At 37.1% G+C, this 12976-nt stretch overlaps 1 protein-coding gene across 1 annotated transcript in view; it reads right to left on the bottom strand.

Annotated features, from left to right (window-relative positions):
* The window catches only part of Eip93F (Ecdysone-induced protein 93F), a 195586-nt gene extending 182887 nt beyond the window's left edge, over positions 1-12699 (bottom strand). Inside the window, exon 1 of the mRNA XM_090371113.1 lies at positions 12600-12699. Coding sequence (XP_090227239.1) covers positions 12600-12693 — 94 coding nt within the window. The 5' untranslated portion in view covers positions 12694-12699. The remainder of the gene's footprint in view (positions 1-12599) is intronic.
* Positions 12700-12976: the final 277 nt, after the last annotated feature.

Raw genomic sequence — 12976 nt, 5'->3', positions numbered from 1 at the left:
GAGGAGAAAGTGATTCTTGCACTCCTTCTATTAGAATGAGCAGCAGCCTGGAAAATAAGATGCAGGATATTTGATTATCAGAGACTGCTGGGAATCATGGGGGTACAAGTGAACACATGGGTTGTGTTAGGGTGGCTAAGAGGAAGAGCAGGTGCATGTATACTTGCATGTACACCAATGCTAGGAGTTTAGTAAATAAATTTGATGAATTTGAGGTATTGCTCAAAACATCAAAGGCAGATATTGTTGGGATTTCAGAGACGTGGTGTCACACAGATATAAGGAATGCAGAACTGGAATTTGGGGAGTACAATATCTACAGAAAGAATAGACAGGATAGGAAAGGAGGAGGGGTTATGCTATTAGTTAAGAAACACATAAAATCCAAGGAAGTGAAGCCAGTCGACATCGCTGGACAGTGCAGTGTCGAGTCAGTTTGGTGTGACATAAGCATTGGGAGATCAAAATTGAGAGTAGGAGTGTGCTATAGGCCTAATGAATCTGATGAGTATAATAAGAAACTGTACAGAGAAATAGAGTGGGCCAGTAAATCAGAGAGTCTTATAATGGGGGATTTTAATTCCCCAGATATTGACTGGAATTTGGGGGATGGTCACTCACACACTAGCAAGGCTTTTGTGGATTTATTGGATGATTGTTTTCTACATCAGCATGTTCGGGAGGCAACTAGAGGGAGTAATACTCTTGATTTGATTATCAGTAGTGATTCTTCATGCATTAAGAAACTGCAGGTAAATGAACCACTAGTGTGCTGAAGTGGGATTTACTCAAAGAGGTAACTACCATTAGGGGTAAAGGGAAGGGTTATTGCTTTCGTAAAGGCGACTATGATGGACTGAGACAGTATTTAAATTCTATACAGTGGGATCAACTGATGATGTTACCAACAGCAAATTCAAAATGGGAAGCATTCAAAGAACTTATCTTGGAAGCTACTAGGCTTTACATACCAACTAAGACACTGTTCAAGGTTTAGGGCTAAATGGATGTCAGATGAACTAATGAGGCATATGGCAGAGAAGAAAAATGCATGGGATACATACAAATTAACACGTGACAAATTATCATTTATAAATACAGTCTGTCCTCGTATAGCACGATAGTTGCGTTCCTAGAAACCCTCGTGCAATGCAAAATCGTGCAATATAAACCACAGCCCCTATGGGAAAAGTAGGGTTAGGTGCCGACCACCCAAGATTGAACATACATTTGGAACCAAAACATTACCAAACACAATAAATAATCAGGTAATTTTAATCGTTATAAAATACTTACATATTTTCTAACGATTAAAATACGTAATAAAAATAATATTATATTATAATAAAGTATTTTTAGTATTTTTTTAATACTAAAAAAGTATTTTTTACAGATAAAATACGTATTTTATTCATAAAAAAATTTATTATATTAAATAAAATAGTCGTAATAAAATACTTACGTATTTTATAATACATAAGTATAAATTATAATACGTAAGTCGTAATAAAATATTGCTAATGCTTTTGCTTCTATCGTAAGCAAACTTGTTTTTTGTTTGATTTTCTATCCAAACAGATGACAGCCGTTCCATCTCTTCCAATTCTTTGTGTCTTAATCTAATGGATTTTAATTACACTTTGAGTTGTTCCCGCTATGAAAGTTGTTTTTATTTTCTCTGCATTCTTTGTAATTCTCCGCGTTGCCTCATTTAGGTCTGTAGCACGTGCAATATCACGTGGTCTTTCATTTCGCTCAAAGCGTTTCACAATTTCATATTTTTTCTCTATCGACAGAAGCGGACTGGCCATAAGCCTTACGGGGGAAACCCCGGTGGGCCGGAGGCCGGTGTGATTTTCTTCATAAACCGTAGTATAAGGCCACTACAAATTTTCCCGGGTAAGAATTTTTGACCCAGTCCGCCTCTGTTTATCGATATTGCTTTTTTTTTCTCTCTCTGAATCTGCAGTGTCTTCGCCAGGACGCTTCCTTTTCACACCTTTTAAGTATTTTACTCATTTTTAGGGAATAAAGCACAATTACAAAACGAGGAGGCATGCTTGATACACATAAACAAAGCTGCGCGCGTATCGCAACTGAATAAACAACACCGTAAAGGCCGAGATACACTATTAATACCTCACATTTTACTAAAGCACATTTCTGGGGGTTACTACCATAAAACAATAAAAACAATTTCCAGTTGCGTTTCTGCTAGTGGAATCTGTTATAAACTGGTAGTAAACTCCATCTAATTGCATTTGCAATTATATCGATAGCTGGAATTGTGTTGGTTTTTACGTTATTATGGTGAAATGTGTTTCCCCTTCACTGATATAAAACACATAAATATATTTTCAGAATCTTCTTCGTTCCTATCGTGTTGCGTTCGGTTGGGGTGATTCCGCGTTCGACTGCCATTTCTTGTAAACACAAAGGCGAATCGTGTATAAGCGAATTCGGTTCGTGTTATATAAGATAACGTTCCCCTATTTATAAATCGTGTATGATCGAATTCGTGTAATGCAAACACATGTTATACGAGGACCGACTGTACAGAAAACAATAAAGGACCCAATACTGAACCCTGAGGGACTCCACTAATAACATTAGTCCATGATGAGCAGTGTCCATTAATTACCACTCTCTGTCTTCTCCCCCTCAACCACCCCTTTATCCATAGCAGCAATTTGCCTCCAATGCCACACTGCTCCAATTTGTGCAGCAGTTTTCCTTGTGCAACAGTATCAAAAGGGTTTCTAAGATCCAAGTATATAATATCAAAGTTATTCCCTGCATCCAGTTCTTTTGTAACTGCATCATAGTATCCAATCATATTGGTCAGGCAAGACCTCCCCTTAACAAACCCATGCTGTGTCCGAGCTATAACTGAAGTCTTGTCTAGATGATCTTGCAATGCTTCTTTAACCAGTGCCTCCATTAATTTCCCTGGAACAGAAGTTAAACTGACAGGTCTGTAATTACCTGTGTCGCTCTTTGACCCTCCTTTATGGATTGGGGTCACATTTGCACATCTGCAGTCCATGGGTACCTCCCCTGAGTCCAGGGAAGCTCTCATAATTATGGATAAGGATTTGCTTACTTCCTTTGCCACTTCCTTTAATATAATTGGATAGGTTCCATCCACCCCAGGTGCCTTTCTTGTGTTTATCTTCAACAATTTCTCCTACACTTTACTCTCAGTTATTACAAGATTATCTAGCTTACTGAATGCCAGAGGTGTATTCCCCTCCCTGAATAACTCCTCATGTGTGAATGTCGATGCAAAATATTCATTCAGTTTATTAGCTACCTGAGCAGGATCATCAACAGTTGAACCATTGATATCAAGTGGACCAATCTGATTCATTCCCTTCCTTCTAGAGTTTACATAAGTAAAGAACTCTTTGCTGTTTTTCTTTGCATCCTTTGGCAAAGATTTCTCGTAATCTGCCTTCGCCTGCCTAACCTCCTTTGTAACTTGGTTACAGACAAGCTTATATCTATCACAGGCTTCAGTGTCACATGTTAATTTATATGTATCCCATGCATTTTTCTTCTCTGTCACGTGTCTGATTAGTTCATCTGACATCCATTTAGGCCACCATCTAAACAACAGGCAGGAAGCCATCAGCATTGCATTTACTCGATCCATTAAAAGCCTTAAACTCTTCAATCAGACCTTCCAGGGGCCTAATCTCCATACGCTTCAATTTGCGGAACTGAAGCCTTTCCTGGTAAGAGCATCCTTTTGTTCTCTTCACTAATCTCACTGCTCCCATTCCAACAGGTCTACATCCTTCCTAAAATAAGGCTTCTAGACCTGTATGCATTTCTCTAGATATGCCTTAACCATTGCCTTATACTATGGGATAATCATCTCCTTATTCCTGCTGGCAAAATTACTTTCATTAACAAATCCCAATAAGCTTTCTTAGCAACTCAACTCCACTGATCAAAGAACATCATGACCAAGTGCATGATTACCACCAGATCTTTTTCATTCTCCACCAGCCTGAGTGTGGTACCACACTATGTTCCTCTGAAATTGTAAATACTCACATCAGTGTGTGTCACAGACATTCTCTCAGATATGCCAATATGTGCTTGCTACCTGGGAATCTAAAACACTGATGGAAATGATATTCGGGTGACACAGGTCAAGTGGGTGGGCCAATTTCAGAGAAGTTTGGTCGGTCTCTGACAGCCAAATACTCTGCTTGCACCTCCATGATGGTGGGACTATTAGTAACCCAGGGTATAACCCCCCATGTGCGATTCTGAAATACAGCCGCTGGCACACTGTGGGTGATCACCCAGCTACAAACCAACGTAAGCATGGATTGAGGTGTGGTGCCCACACTACACAGGGAAATGCCACCTTTCTGTGTTACAAGGTAATACTAGGTGGTAGATGACTCTCATCAACCAATGCAATACAACCTCTTCGCTTATTGGATCCTTAAAGTGGTGTAACCCATGTTTAGTTTCCAAAGTAAAGCTCTGGTAAACCCTTCCCCATCTCTTCCATCATGCATTATAATTGATATCTTTTGAGATTATGATGGACACCATGGTGAGATCCAACCTTCCTTACATTTCGAGGGTGCAACTCTAAAACGGTATTCACTGGCCAGCTGCTAGTTAGTACAACCTACCGAACCTATTGTTGACTCTGTAGGGGGTTTCGGGATCAGCTAGTGAATAATCTCGCTGCCCTCTACTCTACCAAAGATAGTGACTGAGTCCAAGTAGTGTGTATGCAGGGAACATTGTCGAGGCCACATTATGTCAAGGAGCTGGGTATATTCTTACCACGTGTATGCCATATCCAAAAAATGTCAAACTAATAGAGCAAACTTATCTGCGAAAAGATTTAAATCTCCCAAACACTTCCTCATTCATTTCATAAATCTACATGGTCTCAGTTCTAATCTCAATGATGTCCATTTCCACTTATAGTCTTACATACCACATCTACTTTTTCTGACAGAATCTCAGTTATCAGTTGATTCAACTACTGCTCATCTCAGTTCTCCAAATTATTCACTGTATGATTCCTTTCACTTCAAAGCTGGTATTTGTGCATATATCTGTTCTGACATTCCCTGTCAGAGACTTAGTAATTTGGAATCTCCTCTTTTCGACCTTCTCTGGCTTAAAATCTCTCTAACACATTCTGTCAAATTCATTTGCTGGCTCTATCATTCTCCCAACTCCATTAATCATTTGGAACTCTTTGACTTCAATTTGCAGAACTTAAGCCTCTCTTGGTAAGAGGAATGAAGGGATCCTCTTACCATGAGAGGCTTAAGTTCTGCAAATTGCAGTGGCTGGAGACTAGGCACCTGCGCGGTGAGCTGGTTGAGGTGTATAAGGCCTCGAATGGGTTGAGCACGCTGAATTCTGATGGGATCCTTCCACTTGTTCAGATTACGAACCTAAGGGGGCATAAATTCAAATTAAGAAAGGACAGATATAGAATAGATGTGCGGAAATTTGCCTTTAGCCAGCGGGTGGTTAATTGCTGGAACAAACTTCCATCTGTCATTGTGGAAGTTGATAGGTTAAATAAATTTAAGGAGGAAACTGGACAGGCATTTAGAGGGAATGGTGTGATTTTTTTTTTTTTTTTTTTTGGCTGATGATGCATAAGCTCATACACTTGCTTTCTTGCATCACATGCCACTACTACTTCCTGTCTTTGAAACTCGACTTTCTCCAGCCCAAATTCCTAACAGTGAAGTAATTTTTCCTTGGTGATTTTAATGTTCATAACTCCAGCTGGTTTCCATTTTCTAGTCACACAGACCCAGGTGGTTGAGAAGCTGAGCTCAGATAGTGTCAGTGAAATAATTTTTGTAGGGATGGAATCTTTTATTCAAAGGTTTTATTCCAACCTTGGTTTTCCAATAAATGTGCTAAGGCTGCTCAAGAGAGCAATGTTGCATATTGTAACTGGCTTGTTTCCAAATCTTCAATTTCATTTTCTGTCTACACCAAATCTCACAACAACTGTAAAGCAGTTATTAATCAGTCCAAAATAGATTTCGAACAGGCTATGAGTAGAAAACCTGCTTCTTGTCCAAATGGAAGCCAAGTGTTCTGGTCTTCTGCCAAAGCTATTGGCTGCAACTTTGACCATCTGTTCCCACCTCTGTCAAAACCAGACGGTTCTACTGAAACTTCAGCCAAGGATAAAGCTGACCTGCTAGCATCCTGTTTTTCTTTCAACTCATGTATTAATGATCTTGGTAAACCATCTCCCTCCATGCTCCACTCAATCCCTCCTGTTGTCTTCCATTAAAAGGATGTCAGAAGGATTTTGATGAATTCTGATGCTAAGAAAGCTCCAGGTCCTGATGGTATAGTATTTCTCCACTTGTTCTCAAAACTTGTGCTCCTAAACTTACTCCTGTTCTGTGTCCTTTTTTCACTTTCTTATTTCAAAGGTGCTTTTCCTTCTGCATGGAAATTTGCTCATAGCCAGCCATTTCCTAAAACGGTGACAAACTCTTCCCATCCAATTATTGTCCCATAACAATTACTTCTACTCTTCTAAAATAATGGGGGAATCAATTAACCACCAACTTCTTAACTATCTAGAAACCTTCCATCTGATGAACAATCGTCAGTATGGATTCCATCAATGTCGATCCACTGGTGATATTCTGGCTTATGTTACCCATATATGGACAAATTCAACAGAAAAGTTTGGTGAAACTCAAGCAGTCGCTCTTGACATTTAAAAGGCCTTTGATCATGTCTGGCATAAAGGTCTTCTAAATATGCTTCCATCTTAAGGTTTGCCAACTTTTTTTTGTAATTGAGTATCCAGTTTTCTCTCTGACTGCTCACTACAGATGATGGTAGATGGCTGTCTTCTAACTTCTCCACTAATTCTGGTGTTCCCCAAGGATCAGTTCCTTCTACTCTTGTATATTAATGACCTTCTTCCATTGATCAGAAATCCTATCAATAATTTCGCTAATGACAGCACATTGCATTCCACCTTCCAGTTTGAGAAACCTTGCCCGGCTCAAACAGCTTCAACTTCTCGAATATCCACTACCAATTCTTTAAATGCTGATCTCCAGGTAATTCCTCAGTGAGACAAAGATAACTTAGTTGGTTTCAAAACCTTCTAAAACTCAGTCCTGTCTTATATCACTAAAAAGGATTCTTCTGCTACTGTACTTATCTTCAATGACATTCCGATTTCTAGGATAATCCCCAATAGAAATCATATATTTATATTGGGGATTACCCTAACTTCTAATCTCTCTTGGCATAAGCACATTACAAATATTGCTTCCTATGAATCTAAAAAACTGGGTTTTCTCTTTCGCTCTAGGCGTTAATTTTGTTCTACAACTCTATAAATCACAAATCTAACTCTGTACTGTACAAATCACAAATCTGCCCTAACATGGAGTATTGTTCCCATATCTGGGGCAGTGACCTTGAAATCACTCTCTCTCTCTCTCTCTCTCTCTCTCGGGCTTCTAGATTCCATTCAAAAGAATGGCAGTTAGGTTAATGACTCATCTCTTACAGGATTTCTCCACTCTCTGTCTCATAGATGTTCTGTTTCTGCTGCATGCCTTTTCTATAGATACTTCCATGGACACTATTCTTCTGAACTGGTTTCTATAATTCCCACTCTCTCTTTCAAAGCAGTCTGAACATGTGCCATAACCAGTCAACATTTTTTTACTGTCCAACTTCAAATTCATAGAACCAACTTTTCTTCTTCCTCATTTATTCATTCAGTTTCCATTTTCTGGAACAACCATCCTTCATATGTATTTCCTGAAAATTACAAGCTACAAAAGATCAAGTCTAACGTCAACAAATATCTGCTTTCATTGGTTGGTTGGTTGGTTGGTTTTCTTTTTTTTTTTTTTTTTTTGGAGGGCCATATTGCTCCGGGGATATGCAGTGGTCATCCCTGACCTTTCCACATCCTCCGTATTTGGTGGTGACGGATTCGAACCTCAGTCTAATCAAGAAGCGTGTGCTACGCACTGCTGCTCCTTCCCACCTGGCTACGGAGGCGCCCATCTGCTTTCATCTTCACAACCTCCAAGCCATGCACGGTACTAAGTACTATAGGTTCTAATACCTCTCGTGATTGGGGTTTCCATAAAAATTAAAAATAAAATATGAAGTACCTTGTATTTATCAATATTAAATTTCAATTATCACTTTTCAGCCCATGTGCCTAATTTTTCCAGATACTGTTGCAGAAGGATACCTTGACTACTGTAAATAACCACCTTGCAAATCTACTAATCTACGTGTCATCTGCAAACTTGCACATTTAAGACTGACATGCCTTCTTCAGTACCATTAATAAATATAGAAAACAAAAATGAGCCCAGTAATGAAATCAGGGGAACTACACTAATAACAGAAGACCAGTGCCAATTGATAACCACTTCTGTCTTCTCCATATCAACTATACCTTTATCCACTGAAAATTGCCCCAAATACCACTATACTCCAATTTTCACAGCAGACTTTTATGTGGAACAGGGCAGCTTTTCTGAAATCTACGTTAAAATTATTTTTTTTTCATTCAGTGCCTTTTTTATTACCATTGTAGTATCCAATCAGATTGGTCAGACAAAATCACCACTTAATAAATCAACTCTCTGAATGCCTCAATTCCTTCAGTGCCTTATACACCTCAATTATATCTCACCATAGATGTCTAGTTGTCAAACTTTTCGGTCCACCTGCATTTACATTATAACCTATGAATAAATTTCCCAGCCTAGTAAAGGATAGCGAATGCTTAGATCTCTAAAACTTCGCATTGTAAATTTCCCAGCTTAATATGGATTCACTTGGCACTCTGCTTTTTTGCGGTCTCAATTCAAAGTGTTAAGCAGGCAAACACCTGTAATTTTAGGAGAGCATTATGAGCTTATTCTGCCTTACAGATGTGGTGGGAGATGGTTAGTGGAAGGAAATTTGAGAGTTAGGGATGTGCTACAGACTACAATTTAATGAGCACAATAAATCTTTATATGCAAATGAAATAGGCAAGTAAGTCTGAGTGTCTTTTTATGAGAGATTAACCTATTGGTAACTACTTGACTTGGGATAAATTTTTTGAATCAACTTGATTATTACTGTATCAATATGTCAAGGATAATGCAAGATACATGAATATCTTTGATCAGGTCATCACCATATCAGGAATATTTAAACAAAGGTGAACTTCATAATCACAAAAATTATAATACATGAACAATTAGGAGAGTGATCATGATATTAAGTGATATCACCATATTAAGTGAGCAATGAAAAATGAAATTTCTGTGACGAAGAATAACAGAATATTTTAATTTCAAGAAAGGAGATTATTTCTGATTGAAGAGCTTCTTGGATTCTATCAATTGGAACAAGGATGGAAATGGGGGACACAAGCAGATCAGTACCTTTAGTGCCAGGAAGAATATAAGAGTAGACACACGCACACACACACATGGTCCTCAAATTACAAATTTAATAAATTCCTGAGGTTTGTTTGTAAGTCTTCAACCTTTCAACCTGTGCATTGTACTAAGTACTACAAGTTCTAATATCTTTCATGTTTGGGAAAGTCATATAAAAAAAAGCCCTCAGAAGTGCAATGTTTATTTTACTAATAAACTGATATTTATTTCTAATAATAATTAAAAGCACACTGCTATACTATGTGAGATTGATTTAAGACATTTATTAAAATGTTACTACTTCAACGTACACTTAAAACATTTTGGCAACATTTTGCTGAACTTTTTCTTCAGGCCTAATCAGAAACAGGGTAGTACCAATTAGTATTGCTTCCATTTCTGAATTGGCCTAAAGCTGAAGTTCAGTGTAATCTTGAAACATCACCAAAAATGTTTAAGTGTATATTGAGGTGGTAACACTTCAATAAATATCTTATCATCAGTTTCATGTGGCATAACAGTGTGCTTTTAATTATTATCTAGTATTATGATAAAACCATATACCAAAACCTCTTTCAGTTAATCTTATATTATTGTACACTCCCAACAACTGCAAAAAAAAAAAAAAAAGACTTAGTTTCATAACATCTGTCAGGTACCAAAAAAGCAGTTAAACTCTCATACTGAACAGTAAATGAAAAAAAGGAAAAGACCATTATCATTCAGAGAATATTAGGATAGAAAGGTATATGGGAAGATTAAATTTTATTCCCAAAGTGAAAAAAATAAATAAGTAAAAATAAAAAAAATTTAAATGTGGCACCTGTCAGATGCCAAGTTATAGTCTAAGGCAGTGATTCCCAACAGAGTCAATGCATGCCAAGGGATCGAATGGGAGTCAACAGGCAAATTATATATCAATATTGTTACTTACCTATGGGTTACAATTATTTTATATTTTTAAATTATTTAACTGTTATTATTAACAGATTTATCTTATAATCCCTCCATTAAAATTAAAATGTGTTTTTTTAGATTGGAGGGGCAGTCAATGAGGGGAAAATGCATTTTTTTAAAAGGGTCAGCAGGTAAAAAAAGTTAGGAACCGTGTAGCTGGTACACTAATTATTACAATGCAGCAAAAAAAAAAAAAAAAAATTTACTTAAAAATTAAAATATTAGAATTAAGTCAGGCATTACTTAAATATGGTCTTGATTTCAATGTGATCACTCATTATATTAGAATTGGCAAAGGTTAAACATTTAAAAAAAAAAAAAATCCCATGCCAGTGTGGTCAACATACAATGCATACCCACTGATTTGTGGTGTGGTATACACTAGTATTAAAGATTTGGTTTCAACTTTAATTTGGATCACTGCTTAAGTTGAACATGAGAATATCAGATTTTTTTTTTTTTTTTTTTTGGATAGCAGGTCAGCTGTTATTAAATATATTTTTCAATTCTTAATTTTCATTTATTTAATTATTTTTTAAATGCAATGGCATATCTTGCTCATGCAATTTTTTAGCACTCCCATTGGAGTTAAAAAACAGTGTAAGCTTTCCTTGAAAGGCACCGTAAGCTATAACTGGTAAAGGGAGACTTTAGAACATAATCACTGCCTTGAAATAATAGTGGGTGGGGGCTCATTTTGATCACCATACAAGGGCTAATGTTTTGGCAATGATTGTAGAAATGTAATTACTGATAATGCCATTATAAAATATATACCAATAACCCTTCTGTTTCTTTATCACATTGTATTTTGTGCACATCCAAATCATTTGAAATTTGTAATCAGCAGTGACAAAATTAAAATAACTAAAGCACTATGGACATTCTGATTTCACACTAAAGCAAACAGCTATGGGATTTCAATTCTCTTGTATACTAATGGAGCTAATTCTAAAAATATCAGTTACTTTTATACAATACATAAAAATTAAGTGTATCATAAATATCATGTTATATGCAAGAACTCTGGTTATAATCAATTATTAATTCCACGAATTATTAAAAAAAATTTCCAGTGTGATCTCTATGCTTTCAAACTTTTGTTCTCCTGTATCAATTTTCCGATTATAACAAATGATGCAAATCATGTTGATTATGACAGGAAACAGTTACAAAAATGACTAAAACTGTCATGGACAAAACATAAAATATTTTTTTATGTCAAATGAGATCCACAGAGTAATCTCTCACGCTTGCATCTATTCCCTACAATGACCTTAGAAGAGCACCATACAGTCTCTGTTAAATACTCTGATTTTAAAATCACGTGTCCAAAGTGATGACCTTGGAGAAGGAAACGCTGTTTTTGTGGCCTTGAGGTAAGTAACATGCCACAACCACCATTATTTCCAATACAAAAAATTTCAACCACATGCAAGCTTCCTTATCGCACTCCGTGACACCCAAATACCCAAAAATTCATGTACCGAATATACCAGCAATATCTGGTGATCGTGCTTAACATATACATTTACAATAGATATCACACTGAATATGTAACATAAACTGTTATTAGGTCATTGGCGGCCATCTTGAGACGACAGCAGGTTGAGTTGAGGGTGAAAACAAACTGTCTGAGTAAGTCCGTTACAGTGTTTCATTTCTTCGACATATCAACAAACACGGAAGTCAGGTAGCTGTTAAGCCTTTTAATCCTCACGTGCGTTCACCAATCATAAATAACAACGACTCCAGGAGTAACTATCCTTTTTATTTACTTAGACAAACAGTTCAGTAATTAAAATGTTGCCATAAATTCATAATGGCGTTCGTTCTTTGATCTGCCCAAGGACAATTTTCGGCAAATGTCACTTGTTTCTGACCAAATGTTAAGAACGTAAGAACATACTCAATTCTGATATAAATACGGTTAGAATTTTTTTCACGATGTTCACAGATTACAATAACTTCGTTGTTTACTTATTTTATGGTGCAATATGGTTACCGGTGAACGAAATTCAGAGGTGACGATGACCACCGTACTGGCCACGAATGAGACCGCGTACGACAGTCAAAATTTTGGGAACCACTTGCTGTTTTAAAACTAACTGTATTGAAGAGATGTTCGCAACGTCTCTGCTTTATCACACAGTAAAGTTAACAATCGCTTGGCCTTACACTTGTTTTTGTACTTACCCACAAGAAATAATATATCTTTGCTCCATCTTTGTAATTCCTTTCGAAAGAAACGTCGCTCTTGGGAACAGCGGGCGATGGAGCACTCCGCCATTTTTCGTCTTCACCCTAGCCCCTGACGTCACATGGAACCGGAAGAACCTCTGTGATTAGACGTCATAACATGCGGAAAGTAGTGACGTTTTGAGAATGCCCAAATTTTAATTACTTGTTTTGAAGTTAGCGTAAACAAGCTAAAGTGCGAGATTAACAAATGAATACAACTATAAGAATTTATTTTACGAATGTAGAACTACATTCACGCATAAATATTACTTCCCGTAAGCCTTTCTCAGCAGCGCTTACGGGAAGTAAAGATGAAAATTTAAGGTCAAAAA

The sequence above is a fragment of the Mastigoproctus giganteus genome, chromosome 4, assembly GCF_048544385.1.
Source record: "Mastigoproctus giganteus isolate SK-2022 chromosome 4, ASM4854438v1, whole genome shotgun sequence".
In the NCBI taxonomy this organism is placed as follows: domain Eukaryota; kingdom Metazoa; phylum Arthropoda; class Arachnida; order Uropygi; family Thelyphonidae; genus Mastigoproctus; species Mastigoproctus giganteus.
Note: the sequence above shows the minus strand (reverse complement) of the source record. Positions and strands in the feature narration are given on the sequence as shown.